Source organism: Peromyscus californicus, unplaced genomic scaffold, assembly GCF_007827085.1.
Source record: "Peromyscus californicus insignis strain IS unplaced genomic scaffold, ASM782708v3 Scaffold_7__1_contigs__length_154581171, whole genome shotgun sequence".
Classification (NCBI taxonomy): domain Eukaryota; kingdom Metazoa; phylum Chordata; class Mammalia; order Rodentia; family Cricetidae; genus Peromyscus; species Peromyscus californicus.
In genome coordinates, this window is record NW_026294595.1 from 95,931,442 (window position 1) to 95,944,303 (window position 12,862).

Below are 12,862 nucleotides of genomic sequence, written 5' to 3' on the forward strand. Positions count from 1 at the left end.
CTGCTTAAAGGGCTAGACTGAAATTTGCGCGTCTCCGTAGGCAACTTTCCCGCCTTCAACCTCTCAAGATTTGGAAGCTCCTTCTGGCGGGCAGTTGCTTCCTTGGGGTTTTGGTAAGGCTCAGGAAGGTTCGGATGAAAGGTTCTATTTGTTATGTTTTGAAGAAACCGAGCAGATAGTGAGGGGCTGTTTGTGCATGTTGTTAAAAGCTCCGAAGTGTAAAGAGTGTGAGCCAGATATGAGGATCATGCTTGTAATCCTAATATGTGGGAGGCTGAAACAGGATTACTGGGTTTTGGAGGCAGCCTGGGCATCAGAATGAGACCCTGCCTGAAAAAAATCCCTTAGGGGCCATCTGTTGGCTGGAGCACACGCCTTTAATTCTAGCACTCTGGAGGGAGGCCGAGGCAGGCGGATCTCTGAGAGATTGAGGCTAGTCTGGTCTACAAAGTGAAAATTCTGGAAGTACTTTATTATAGAGGACCTTGAAGGTGCTACTAATATAATTATCAAATTATTTCACTTGTTTTCTACAATTGGGCCCTTGCTGGGTGAAGACAGGAAATTGGCAAACTTTAAGTAGTGAGGATTTACAATTAACGAAACAAGGACGAAACCTTAGCACTAGAAAGGTCTTAAAGGACGACCGAAAACAGAAATCTTTGTTCTTCCTTTAATTTTGGGACTGTTTTGCTCCATTGCCCAGGCAGGTTGGTTTTTTTTTTTTTTTCTTTTGCCTCCAAGTTGGTTTTTGTATGTTTTTCACTCTTTATTCCTGAGTAGCTGGGTTTCCGAACACAGACGTGTCACTTCGCTGGGCGCAGAATTTTTATATTATGAACTCATTAGCTCGGAAATGTATGTTTCTGAGCTGGAGGTGCAGTTCAGTAGTAGAACACTTGCCTGTTCTCAGTGAGGCTTAGCTTGGAGTAGGGAGTTCCGTAGGGAGTAAATGTGGATGGGAAAGATAATTGTTGTGGTTCATGGCAACTCAAGAGACTTATGAAGAAAAGGCTTAATAAGGTCCTGACTTTATGAAAGACAGTGTTTGGAAATCTTATTAGGTAATGCCCATATTTTTTTGGAGACAGGGTTTCTTTGTGTAGTTTTGGTGCCTGTCCTGGATCTTGCTTGGTAGACCAGGCTGGCCTCAAACTCACAGAGATCGGCCTGGCTCTGCCTCCGGAGTGCTGGGATTAAAGGCGTGCGCCACCACTGCCCGGCGCTCTCTCTCTCTCTCTTTTTTTTTTTAACTTGTGATAGTCTTATGTATCCCCACCTGGCCTCTAACTCTCAAGGTAATGGAGGATGACCTTGAATTCTGATCCTCCTTCGTTCACCTGCCTAGAGCTGAGATTACAGGTGTGGGTCACCATGCCTGGTTTTATGTGGTGCTGGGGATAGAATTCAAGGGCTCTGTGCTGCGTTCTAGGTTCTCCCGAGTCCTAGCAGTTCTGCTGAGTTACATTCCCAGCCTGTGTTTTGGCTTTGAAAGTCCTCTTAGAACACTGCCCCCAGACAAAGTCCTGCTGGCCCAAGACTGGCTGGATTCCTACTTGCTAGCTTATCCGTGACACCAGTGCTGAGTATTGATTACAAGGCCTTTGTCACCACTGTCGACATGTTTTTTTTTTTTTTAGTTAAAAACAGGTGAACAGGCTGGGCGGTGGTGGCGCACGCCTTTAATCCCAGCACTTGGGAGGCAGAGCCAGGCGGATCTCTGTGAGTAAAGGCGCAAAGCTACAGAGAAGAACCCTGACTCGAAAAACCAAAACCCAAACAAAACAAAACAAAAACAAACAAACAAAAAAACCAAACCAGGTGAACAGATAGTCATGTGCAATTTTTTTGTTTTTTTTTTGTTTTTGAGACAGGGTTTCTCTGTGTAACAGTCCTGGCTGTCCTAGAACTCACTAACTCACTCTGTAGACCAGGCTGGCCTCAAACTCACTGAGATCCGCCTGCCTCTGCCTCCCAAGTGCTGGGATTAAAGGTGTGCGCCACCACCGCCAGTCTGTCATGTGCAGTTTAAACCAGCATTATCAACTATTAGAAACAAGCAACACAAATGCTTACTTTTTCCCCCTTTACTTCTCCCTTATTTTGAGACAGGGTCACCTCCCTTGAACTGCCTTTATAGCTAATGACAACTTTGAATTCCTGATCCACGCGCCTCCCATCCCAAGTTCGGGATGACAGGCATACGCCATCATGCTTAGCTGCTCCCCTAATTACGATTTAAGAAAACAGTAGCAGTCAGGTGTAATTTTCCAGTAGTAGTATTGCAAGGAAGTGGGCAGAAGTAAAGGCTGAATGTTGACATTGTGTGTGTGGTGTGTGCACATCTCGGTGGTTGGGGGAAAGGGTTGTGGCATTTGTGTGCGTGCATGCACTTGGAGGCCGGAGGCCAATCTTGGCTGTCTTTCCTCAGGAGCTGTCCACCTTTAAAGAAGTCTTATTTCTATTATTATTGATGTGTATGGGGGTGTGCCTTGGTGTTCATATGAAGATCAGAGGACAGCAGTGAGAAATTGCATTTGTGTGGGCTCTGGGAATCAAAATAAAACCACTGGCCTGTGTGGCAAGTGTCCTTACCTGTTGAGTCATTTCTCTGGCCCCTGTTGTTTTTGAGATGGTGTTTCTTGGACCTGGGGCTCTGTGTTTAGGTTAGTCTGGTTAGCTATGGAGCCTCAAAACTCAACTTGCCTTGCCTTGCCTATGCTGGGATTATAACCCCAGCCTTTTAGTTTGGATTCTGGGAATCAAACTCAGGTCCTAATGCAGGCATTTTACCTACCGACTGTGTGATTTTCTTTCTAGGCTGTTGATTGGTTTTTATGCTCATTTGTTTTCCTATCCTTATGGCATTTATGAGGGTATGGATCTTTTTCAGGGTCATGCTGCAAAGCAGCGGTATGGTGTTTTTCTAAGCTAAAGAACCAGTATTTTTCAAAGCAAGATCTCGGGAACTACTAGCCTCAATGTTACTGAATCCAGTTAAGTGTTGATTGGGATCCTGGAACCCGCATTTAGGAAGCTGAGGCAGTAGGATTAGGAGGCTAGCTAGGGCTACATAGAGAGAGGCTGTATTAACCAGAACCCGGGAGATGGCTCTCTAGGTTAGGGGGTAAAGACAGGGCGGATCCTTAGAGCTTTCTGTCAGCCAGTCCAGCTCGAGAGGTGAGCTGCAGGTTTAGTGGTAGAGCCTGTCTGAATGGGCAGAGCGGTGATGATCGAGGATACAAAACAAAAAAATGCGCCGAAAGGTCTTATGGCCCCGGTGAGCACAGACAGCTCTTCCTCCCGGGTCGCGGAGGCCCCGCCCTCGGGGCGCCCACGTCACGAGGGGCCCCGCCCAATCCCGCCTAGATTTTAGCGGGAAGAGCCCATCTGCTCAGGGGCAGAAAGATGTCTGGGTCCAACGCTGAGAGTGAGGAAAAGGCGGCCTCCAGACATTGTGCCCAGGTGCAGGTGAGACCTGATTCGGCCTGGGAGGGATCTGCTAGACACTGGCACCTGGCGCCAAGGAAAAGCTGTGATCCCTGCCTTTTTTTCTTTTCTTTTTTTTCTTAAAAGAAACTAAGATCGTTAAGTGTTGAGGAAAGTTTCCTACCAACTCCAGAAATAACGGTAGGTTTGCCTTTAATCCCATCACTCGGGAGGCAGAGACAGGTGGACCTCTTGAGTTTGAGGCCATCCTGTTCTACATAGTGAGTTCTAGGCCAGCCAGAGCTTGGTAGTGAGACCCCTTCTCCTTCGCCAACAACAACAAACAACTCCAAAACCGTGGGATGGGTCTTGGGGTCGGTTCCCCGACTCCCTGCCTTTGCTTTGCAGCAGTCACTGTCAGCTTTAAGCAATTATAGCTAACTTGAATCTGACCTTTGGCCTAATTACTTCAGTTACAGACTTACGGTAAAGAAATGTGCCTTCAGTAATTCCGTTTAGGTTAGAGAGTTAAGTATCCAGGTTTTGGAGGAGGGAAAAATTTCCTAACAGGCCATCAGTTTGAATCATGTTGTCACTATGAAGTAGGAATTAGACTTATTTACACAGATTTGTTTAGTGTCTTGTAAGGAGCGTAGGATCTGGGATTACTAATACTCTTTTCTTTTATTGCCCCAATAGGTGAATGAATATAAAGAAATTGGAAGTAGTGCTTATACTTCTTTGAGACCAATACAGACTATAACTTTGGGGAAAACAGCTAAGGTTTATCTTTCCCCATTTTCGCTCAGCAATTCCAAGCTAGCACTATTTAAGTTGTCCAGATCCCCGTTTGAAAGTAATTCTCACAATGCAGTGGCTCATAAGAAGACTGACCGGAAGAAGACGTGTAGAAAGGTTTTAACTTCAGAGATGAAGGCCGTGTCTTCCAAGGCAGAACCCGTTCTGCTGAAGCCATCCAAGCTGGAACTCCAGAGCACCGAAGAATCCGTGCCTCTCAGTGTGGACATGGGAAGCAGCGATGAAGATGGCGTCCCGGGCCTGGTGAGAGTGTGCTTAGTTCTCATTATCTTTTCACTTTGAAATGAGAAGTTCTGAAGGCTAAGGTGGTGAAGGATTTCCAGCAAAATCTGTTTTATTATCTAATGTAAATAAAAAAAAATGTTTTGTGTGTGCATGTGCTTGTGTGTGTGTCTGCACACGAGTGTGCATGCATGTATGTGCCCTGACATGAGTGTGGAGGTCATAGGAATCAAAAGATGATGATGGCAGGCACCTTTACCTGATGAACCATCTTGCAAGCCCTTTAATTTAATGTAAATTTTATTGAGTTTAGTTTTAATTAAAAACTTTTTTTAATTATCATTATTATTTTGTTTTTTGAGACAGGGTTTCTCTGTAGTTTTGAAGCCTGTCCTAGAACTAGCTCTGTAGACCAGGCTGGCCTCGAATTGACAGAGATCCACCTGCCTTTTCTAAGTGCTGGAATTAAAGTTATGTATCACTTTGCCTGGTTGTTTCTATAGTTTCATTTATTTATTTGTTTGTTTTGTTTTTCAAGGCAGGGCTTTTCTGTGTAGTTTGGTGCAGGGTTTCTCTGTGTAGTTTTGGTGCATGTCCTGGATCTCACTCTGTAGACCAGGCTGGCCTCGAACTCACAGAGATCCGCCTGGCTCTGCCTCCCGAGTGCTGGGATTAAAGGCTGGGCCACCACCGCCCAGCTAGTTCCTTTTTTATTTTCTAAGACAGAGATTTCAGAAAATTTCCTGGCTGTTCCTGGAACTTACTCTGTAGACCTGGGTGGCCTTGAACTCACAGAGATCCTCCTGCCCCTTCCTCCCAAGCGCTGGGATTAAAGGTGTGCGCCACCACCACCTTTGCTTTCTTATTAAATCAGTTTTGTTATTCTCACTATTCTTCGTCTCTTGAAAGATGTTTCTTTATCCTCTCATGATCCCCTTTCTAATTGTGTGACTTACAGACTCAGCTGTGTGCGCCCCTGTGCTGTATGCATGTGTGTGTGCACACTCACTATGTGGGTGGGTTTGGAGGCTAGAGGATGCCTTTTCTCCATAACTTGTTCTTTTTTTTTTTTTTTTTTTTCAAAGATTTATTTATTTATTTTGTATACAGCATGTATGACCAGAAGAGGGCACCAGATCTCATTACAGATGGTTGTGAGCCACCATGTGGTTGCTGGGAGTTGAACTCAGGACCTCTGGAAGAGCAGTCAGTGCTCTTAACCTCTGAGCCATCTCTCCAGCCCAACTTGTTCTTTTTTCTTTTGTAGACACGATCTCTTACTGAATCTAAAGCCCAGCTGTTGTGGTTAGACTGGATGGCCAGTGAGCCTCCTTGGTGTCTGCCATTTCTACTCTTGAAGCAGTGGGGTTATAGACTTGTGCCTGACTTTATGTGGTGCTGGGCATCTGAATTCTGGTCCTCATGCTTCCATAGCATCCACTTTGCCCACTGAGCATCTCTCTAGTCCTCAGATACCTTTTATTTTAGTTGTATAAGACTATCCTCAAAGCCAAACAACTCCCATTGTGGAGCATTCAGCTGTGCCTGTTTAAAAAAAGATCATTCCAGCTGGCTTTGTTGGCTGTTCAGCTAGTTGTAGCCCCTCATGGAGGGGCCGAGGATACAGCCACTCCCTACCACCATGGGTCACCATGCCTATAATGCCAGCACTCCCAGAATGCCAGAGACTGAGGCAGGTGGGGAGAGTTTGAAGCCAGCCTGGGCTACACAGGGAGACCCTTTCTCAAAGAGAGACAACCTTTAAGCCTTCCCCTACTTCCATTGCCTGTTGACTGACTTTGGAACATTAAGATTTGATTCAGTAACACTACACTTATGTACACACCGTTTCCCTTCAAGTAAGAAGTTCAGCCCACGCTTGAGCAAAATTGTAAAATTTCTTTCACTGTAAACCAAAGATTTCAAATGGCCTTTCCCCCAGGATACTGTCTTATGTCCTGTTTTATTCAGAGAACCGTTTTACGGTATTGCTTCTGAACACTTTTTCTTTTCCACAAGGTCTCACTATGTAAGACCGTGCTGGCCTTGAACTTGTAGTAGCTTCCTGCCTCACCTTCCGCCGTAGTACTGAGATTATGTGCCACGGCTTTGAATTTTGTCTTTTATCTGTGTTGGAACTTGTGTGGTGTGTAGCTGGAGAGTTTCTCTCCAGCGCCTGCCAAGCCCCGCCAGTCCTAGAGCCCACTTATAAAATAAACACACCGACTCTTATATTATTTAAACTGCTCGGCCATTAGCTCAGGCCTACCATTGTCTAGCTCTTACTCTTATACTCAGCTCATTTCTGTTAATCTATATGTCGCCACGTGTTCCGTGGCTTTACCTGTTGCCTCTACATGATGCTCCCTGGACGGCAGCTGGTGTCTCCCCGCTCTGCCTTCCTGTCCTTTCCTTTCTCCTCTCTGTTAGTCCCGCCTATACTTCCTGCCTGGCTGCTGGCCAATCAGTGTTTTATTTATCAAACAATCATCCACAGCAGTGGTGTCTCCCCCCATCCCCTTTGGTTAATTTTGATGAAGTGTAATGTGTAGTCGGTACATCAGAACTGGTTATAAGAGGCAAGCATTGAACCCTGGTCCACTTGAATAGCAGCCAGTGCTCTTAACCGCTGAGCCATCTCTCCAGCCCTAAAGATAACGTTTGACTGCTAGGAAATAGTTTGCTGTAAGGGCATGGCATTTGGCTGCTTATATTTGATTACTTTTTTTTTTTTTTTTTTGAGACGGGGTCTTTCTACATAGCCCTCGGCTGTCCTGGAATTCATTATGTAGACCAAGCTGGCCTCAAACTCATAGAAGTCTGTCTGCTCATGCCTCCCAAGTGCTGGGGTCAAAGATGTGTACCACCACAATTCTCTTACTATCCAGTCCAGCAGAGATGATGAGCTGTTTGTTAAGATAACATGAAATAATTAGAGGTTCTGTGCAGTTTGAAGGGAAATGTCTGGGTAGAGAACGAGGAATCTGGTTTTGTGTGTTGCTTTTGCTATTAATGTGTGAAGTGACAGATTTTTTTGTTGTCTATTTTCTAGGATGATTTTTCAGGATTGTCACCTTATGAGAGGAAGAGGTTGAAGAACATCAGAGAAAATGCAAACTTTTTTGCTTCCCTTCAGTTATCTGAGGTATGTATGGAGTTTGAAATGAAAACCAAGATGAGATAATTAGATGATAATTTTCCACCTCAAATGAGGGAAGGCAAAATTCAGGCAATGCTTGGTATAAGGTCAGTTGGTTTGTGGTCTTTGTCCTCCTCCTATTTTGGGACAGTCTCCCTGGAACTCACTGTGTAGATCAGGCTGGCCTTGAATTTACATTGACATGTCTGCCTCTGCCTTCTGAGGGCTGAGATTAAAGGGTCACACCACTACATCCAGCTTGCTTTGCTTTGCTTTTTTTCTTCTCCTTCTTCCCTCCCTCCCTTCCTTCCTCCATCCAAGACAGGGTGTCTCTGTAGCTCTGGCTGTACTGCAGCTCACTCTGTAGACCAGTGTGGCTCAAACTGCAGACTGGCCTTGAACTCCTGCCTCTGCCTAAGGACATGCACCACCACCACAAGGCTGCTTGTTTTTCTTTGTGTTTCCTGTTGAGACACTTTTGTAAGCCTGCTGGTGGGTGGTGCATGCTGTGTTCCCCGAACTTGAGAGGTAGAGGCTGGACAATAGACTTTCTTTCTTCCTTTTTTTTTTTTTTTTTTATACTTTTTTATTTTATTGGTGTTTTACTTGCATGTATGACTGTGTGAGTGTGTTGGATCTCCTGGAACTGGCATTATAGACAGTTGTGAGCTGCCATGTGTATGTTGGGAATTGAACTCAGGTCCTTTGGAAGAGCAGTCAGTGCTCTTAACTGCTGAACCATCTCTCCAGCCCCTGCACAATAATATTTCAAGGTCATACATAGTAAGTTTGAGGCCAAACTGGGATACATGAAACTATCTCATAAAAACAAGAACAATAAAAGAAGCTTGTAAAGCTCTTTAAAAAAATATATTAACCAAGAGGTTCCCAGATGGAGTTAATATTTTTTTTTTTAAGATATATTTATTTTATGTATGAGTGTTCTATCTGCATGTACAACTTTATGCCAGAAGAAGGCATCAGATCCCTGCTACAGACGGTTGTGAGCTACCATGTGGTTGCTGGGAATTGAATTCAGGGCCTCTGGAAGATCAGCCAGTGCTCTTAACCGCTGAGCCATCTCTCCCTTAATATTTAATTCTTTGAAAGAAGAAGATGTAGGATAAATCTGAAGAATCATGTTCTGATTTATGTATTTTTTTTTTCTTTTTCTTTGGCTGTGCTGGATCAGATCCAGGGATCTGTACATGCTAGGCAAGCTCTACCTGTGAGTAATATCCCCATGCAGCCTGGTTCATGTTTCTTAATAGATACTACCATGTTTAATTGACTGTAGGCATCTTTTTTCACTCTTTTGGTATGTAGATGTTTGGCAGTCAAAGGTCAATCCAGGTATTGTCCCTTAGGAGCCGTCCGCCTTGTTTTTGAGACGGGATCTTTGACTTGAACCTGGTGCCTGCCAGTTAGACTCCACTGGCCGTCAGTGAGTCCCAGGGATTGGCCTGCCTCTGCCTCTCTCCAGTGCTCCCATACCTGGCCTTGGTTTTTTTTTTTTTTTGAGGCAAAGTCTCACTCTGTAGATCAGGGTTAACCTTGACTAAATAGCAGGTTCAGAGCTAGCCTGTACCACAGGAAAAAAGAAAGAAAACAATTTACATAGTCTGCTTGTGATTTTTTTTTTTTTTTTTGTTTTTTTTGTTTTTGTTTTTCGAGACAGGGTTTCCCTGTGTAGCTTTGCGCCTTTCCTGGAACTCACTTGGTAGCCCAGGCTGGCCTCGAACTCACAGAGATCCGCCTGGCTCTGCCTCCCGAGTGCTGGGATTAAAGGCGTGCGCCACCACCGCCCGGCCTGCTTGTGATTTTAATTAATCAAAACTACAATTTGAGAGTCTGGAGAGATGACTCTGTTGAACTCTTCCACAGTGTGGAGGTTCAATTGCCAGCACCCATGTGGTGGCTCACAAATGCTTGTAATTCTGCTTTTAGGGGATGTCTTCTTCTGGCCTTTGCAGGCAAAATACTCATAAATGTAAAATAAAAATAAATCTTAAAGCCGAGCGGTGGTGGCACATAGCTTTAATCCCAGCACTTGGGAGGCAGAGGCAGATGAGCCTCTGGTTTGAGGCCAACCTGGTCTACAAAGCAAATTCTAGGATAGCCAGGGCTATACAGAGAAACTCTATCTAGAAAAATAACAACAACAAAATCTTTTTTTAAAAAAGTTGTAAATTTAGTTATGAAAAATATAACCTATAACTTTTCTGGAAAATGTCCAAATAGGTTTCCAGCACTATAGATTGAATTGGTTTGTATATGTATGTGTAGGAGTGTATACCTTTTTTTTTTTTAAAGATTTATGTATTACGTATACAGCATTTATGACTGCAGGCCAGAAGAGGGCACCAGATCTCATTACAGATGGTTGTGAGCCACCATGTGGTTGCTGGGAATTGAACTCAGGACCTTTGGAAGAACAGTCAGTGCTCTTAACCTCTGAGCCATCTCTCCAGCCCGGAGTGTATACCTTTTATATGTGTTTATATGTGAACCTGTTTCATCTTTTGTTTTTGAGAAGGTCTCACCACGTAACTCTGCTGACCTGGAACTCACTATGTAGATCAGGCTGGCCTCAAACTCAGCGATCCACCTACTTCTTCCTCACAAATACTGTGATTAGAGGAATGTGCCACCATGCTCAGCCCATGTCTTATTATTTTTTAATTTTCTTAACAACATTTAATTTTGAGAAAGAGAGGTAGAGAAAGGCAGACTGCATGGGTGTGCCTGCGTGTGCCCGAGTGCCATGGCACATGCGTGGAGGTCAGAGGGCAACTTTCGGGAGTCACTTCTCTCTTGCCCCCTTGTGGGTCCTATGAACTCAGGTCATCAGTCTTGGCAGCAAGTGTTTTTATGGATCGAGCCGTCTCACTGGCTCTTACTGTTTTTTTTTTTTTTTTTTTGACAGTCTTACTATGTAGCCAGGCTGGCCTTGAACTTACTACATTTATGTGTCCTACTTCAGCCTCCTGAATGTTGGGATAGGTGTGAGCCATCTCACTTTGCTTATTAGTTTTTTAAATTTGTTTTTGCAATGCTGTGATTAAAACCAAGTCTGTGCATTCTAGGCAAGTGCTGTGCTCCTGAACCATCCTGCCGGCCCTGTAATAGTATGTTTGATTAAATACTGTGTTTAGTCATGTGAATTCACAAGCAGCTTGGCTCAAGGTACCAGAATGCCAGTATATTAGGTGGTGTTATATGCTTGCTTTCATTATTTATGGTATTTATCTCATGTCTATTACCAAGAATAAGTATCGAATCTTAAAATATCTATATTTCCTAAATAAGCCTGGATATAGGAGCAAATACTTACTGCTTTAATGAGTAGACAGTGTAGTTATATGGTAGCATTTTTATGTGAACGAATATCTTATGTGCTTTTCAGTCAGCTGCAAGGCTTCGTGGAATGATAAAGAAGAGCCAGCCGACTGAATCAAAGAGGTAAAAGACGGGCTTAATGTTGACTAGACCACGATATTTTGCTGAGGATTTTAAGTTTGAGACATTGACTTGTAGCCCAAGCTGGCCTCAAGCTTCTTATATTTTTGGTTGTGAGCCTAGCCTTTAACGGCTGAGCCATCTCTCCAGCCCGCCTCAAGCTTCTTATCTTCCTGCCTCCACCTCTCAAGTGCTAGGATTATGGCACATGCTGGGGTTGGAAGTGGGGGGGCGCTCCCATGTAATAGGTGAGTGTTTTTTACTTCTGAGCTGCGCTCCAGCCATTGATTGTTCTTAGCCTGGGAAATCCTAGGTGAGTGGGGATCTCAGAAGTAGATTCCCATGCAGGTCATATGATTGTGTAAATTATTACATACGCTTAGTGGTTTTTTTTAATATTGCTGTGGATCAAATCGAACTTTATGTATTCTAGGCAAGTGCTCTACCACTGAGCTACACTATCAATGCTATTTATTAGTTTTTGGAAGTAATTTAAGAAGTATCTCTTTTCTCAGCTTTCCCCTCCCACCCCCTTTTCTTTTTTCTTTTTTTGTTTTGCCACATTTTTTAGTGAATTCACTATGTGTGTATGTATATGTGTGTGTTTATGTATTTGCAAGTGTGCATGAAGACTAGGGGCCAAAGGCATTTTCTCATTGAGATAACATCCTAAGCCATATTTCAGTCTTTTATGGTTGCATATTATTTTATTAGATTCTGTGTTCTTTTTTTAATTTTTTTTTTTTTTTTTTTTTTTTTTTTTGGTTTTTCGAGACAGGTTTCTCTGTGTAGCTTTGCGCCTCTCCTGGAACTCACTTGGTAGCCCAGGCTGGCCTCGAACTCACAGAGATCTGCCTGGCTCTGCCTCCCGAGTGCTGGGGTTAAAGGCGTGCGCCACCACTGCCCGGCCAATTTTTTTTTTTGATGTAGTTATTTTATGTGTATGAATGTTTTACCTGCATATATGTCTGTGTATCACATGCATGCTTGATGCCTGAGTAGATTAGGAGAAGGTTTGGGTCCCCAAGATGGAGTTGATGATTGTAAGCCACCAAGTGGGTGCTGAGAATTGAACCCAGGTCCTCTGCAATAACAAGTGCTCTTGACCACTAAGCCATTTTTCTAGCCCCAGTTTTGTTTTGTTTTTCTCTTGAGAGAGGGACTCACAGTGTATCTCAGGGTGTATTAGAACTCACTATGTAGCCCAGGCTGTTTTCAAACTCATGGAAATCCTCCTGTCTTTGTCTCTCATTTGTTGGGGTTTCAAGTGTGAGCCACTATACCTGGCATTATTCTATTAGATATGTATCTACTTTAACTGAACTATGCAGATCTTGTCTGCTGGACCTGGGATCTGAGGACCTGAAAGAATGGGGCGGACTACAGTCTAATGTTGTAGACAACCTTACTTCAGTTTTTTTTTAGAGCTGAAGACCGAACCCAGGGCCGAGGCAAGCGCTCTACCACTGAGCTAAATCCCCAACCCTTCGGTGTACTTTTATACACAAATATAACAAAGCAATGATCCAGGGAAGGTTGTTTGAGTTACATGTCAGAAAAAAACATGTAAATAAACATCAGTAAGCATATACTAATTATTAACAGAGCAGCTCTTCCCCAAAATTTTCTCAGGACAGAGTAATTGAAACAGAATTGCCCAGCACGTACTGTAGATTATATCTGGGAAAGCAGGAAAGCAAGGCGTAAGGCCATACCAGATTCAGGGCACACTGACTGACCAGATTGGCTTCCATAGCTATGTTCTGACATTCAACAAGAATAGACATGTCTTAT

The 12,862-nt window shown here is 43.8% G+C and overlaps 1 protein-coding gene across 4 annotated transcripts in view; it reads left to right on the forward strand.

The window, feature by feature from the left end:
* Window positions 1–9: 9 nt before the first annotated feature.
* Wdr76 (WD repeat domain 76) overlaps window positions 10–12,862 on the forward strand; it is a 34,081-nt gene continuing 21,228 nt past the window's right edge. The window contains exons 1-4 of one of the 4 annotated variants that reach the window (XM_052722794.1): window positions 10–113; window positions 4,129–4,491; window positions 7,523–7,615; window positions 11,016–11,071. In XM_052722794.1, the coding sequence (XP_052578754.1) occupies window positions 4,360–4,491; window positions 7,523–7,615; window positions 11,016–11,071 (281 nt within the window). In that variant the 5' untranslated portion in view covers window positions 10–113; window positions 4,129–4,359. Of the gene's footprint in view, window positions 114–3,393; window positions 3,472–4,128; window positions 4,492–7,522; window positions 7,616–11,015; window positions 11,072–12,862 lie in introns of those variants that run through there. The other 3 variants (XM_052722795.1, XM_052722792.1, XM_052722793.1) reach the window with 3 other exon arrangements.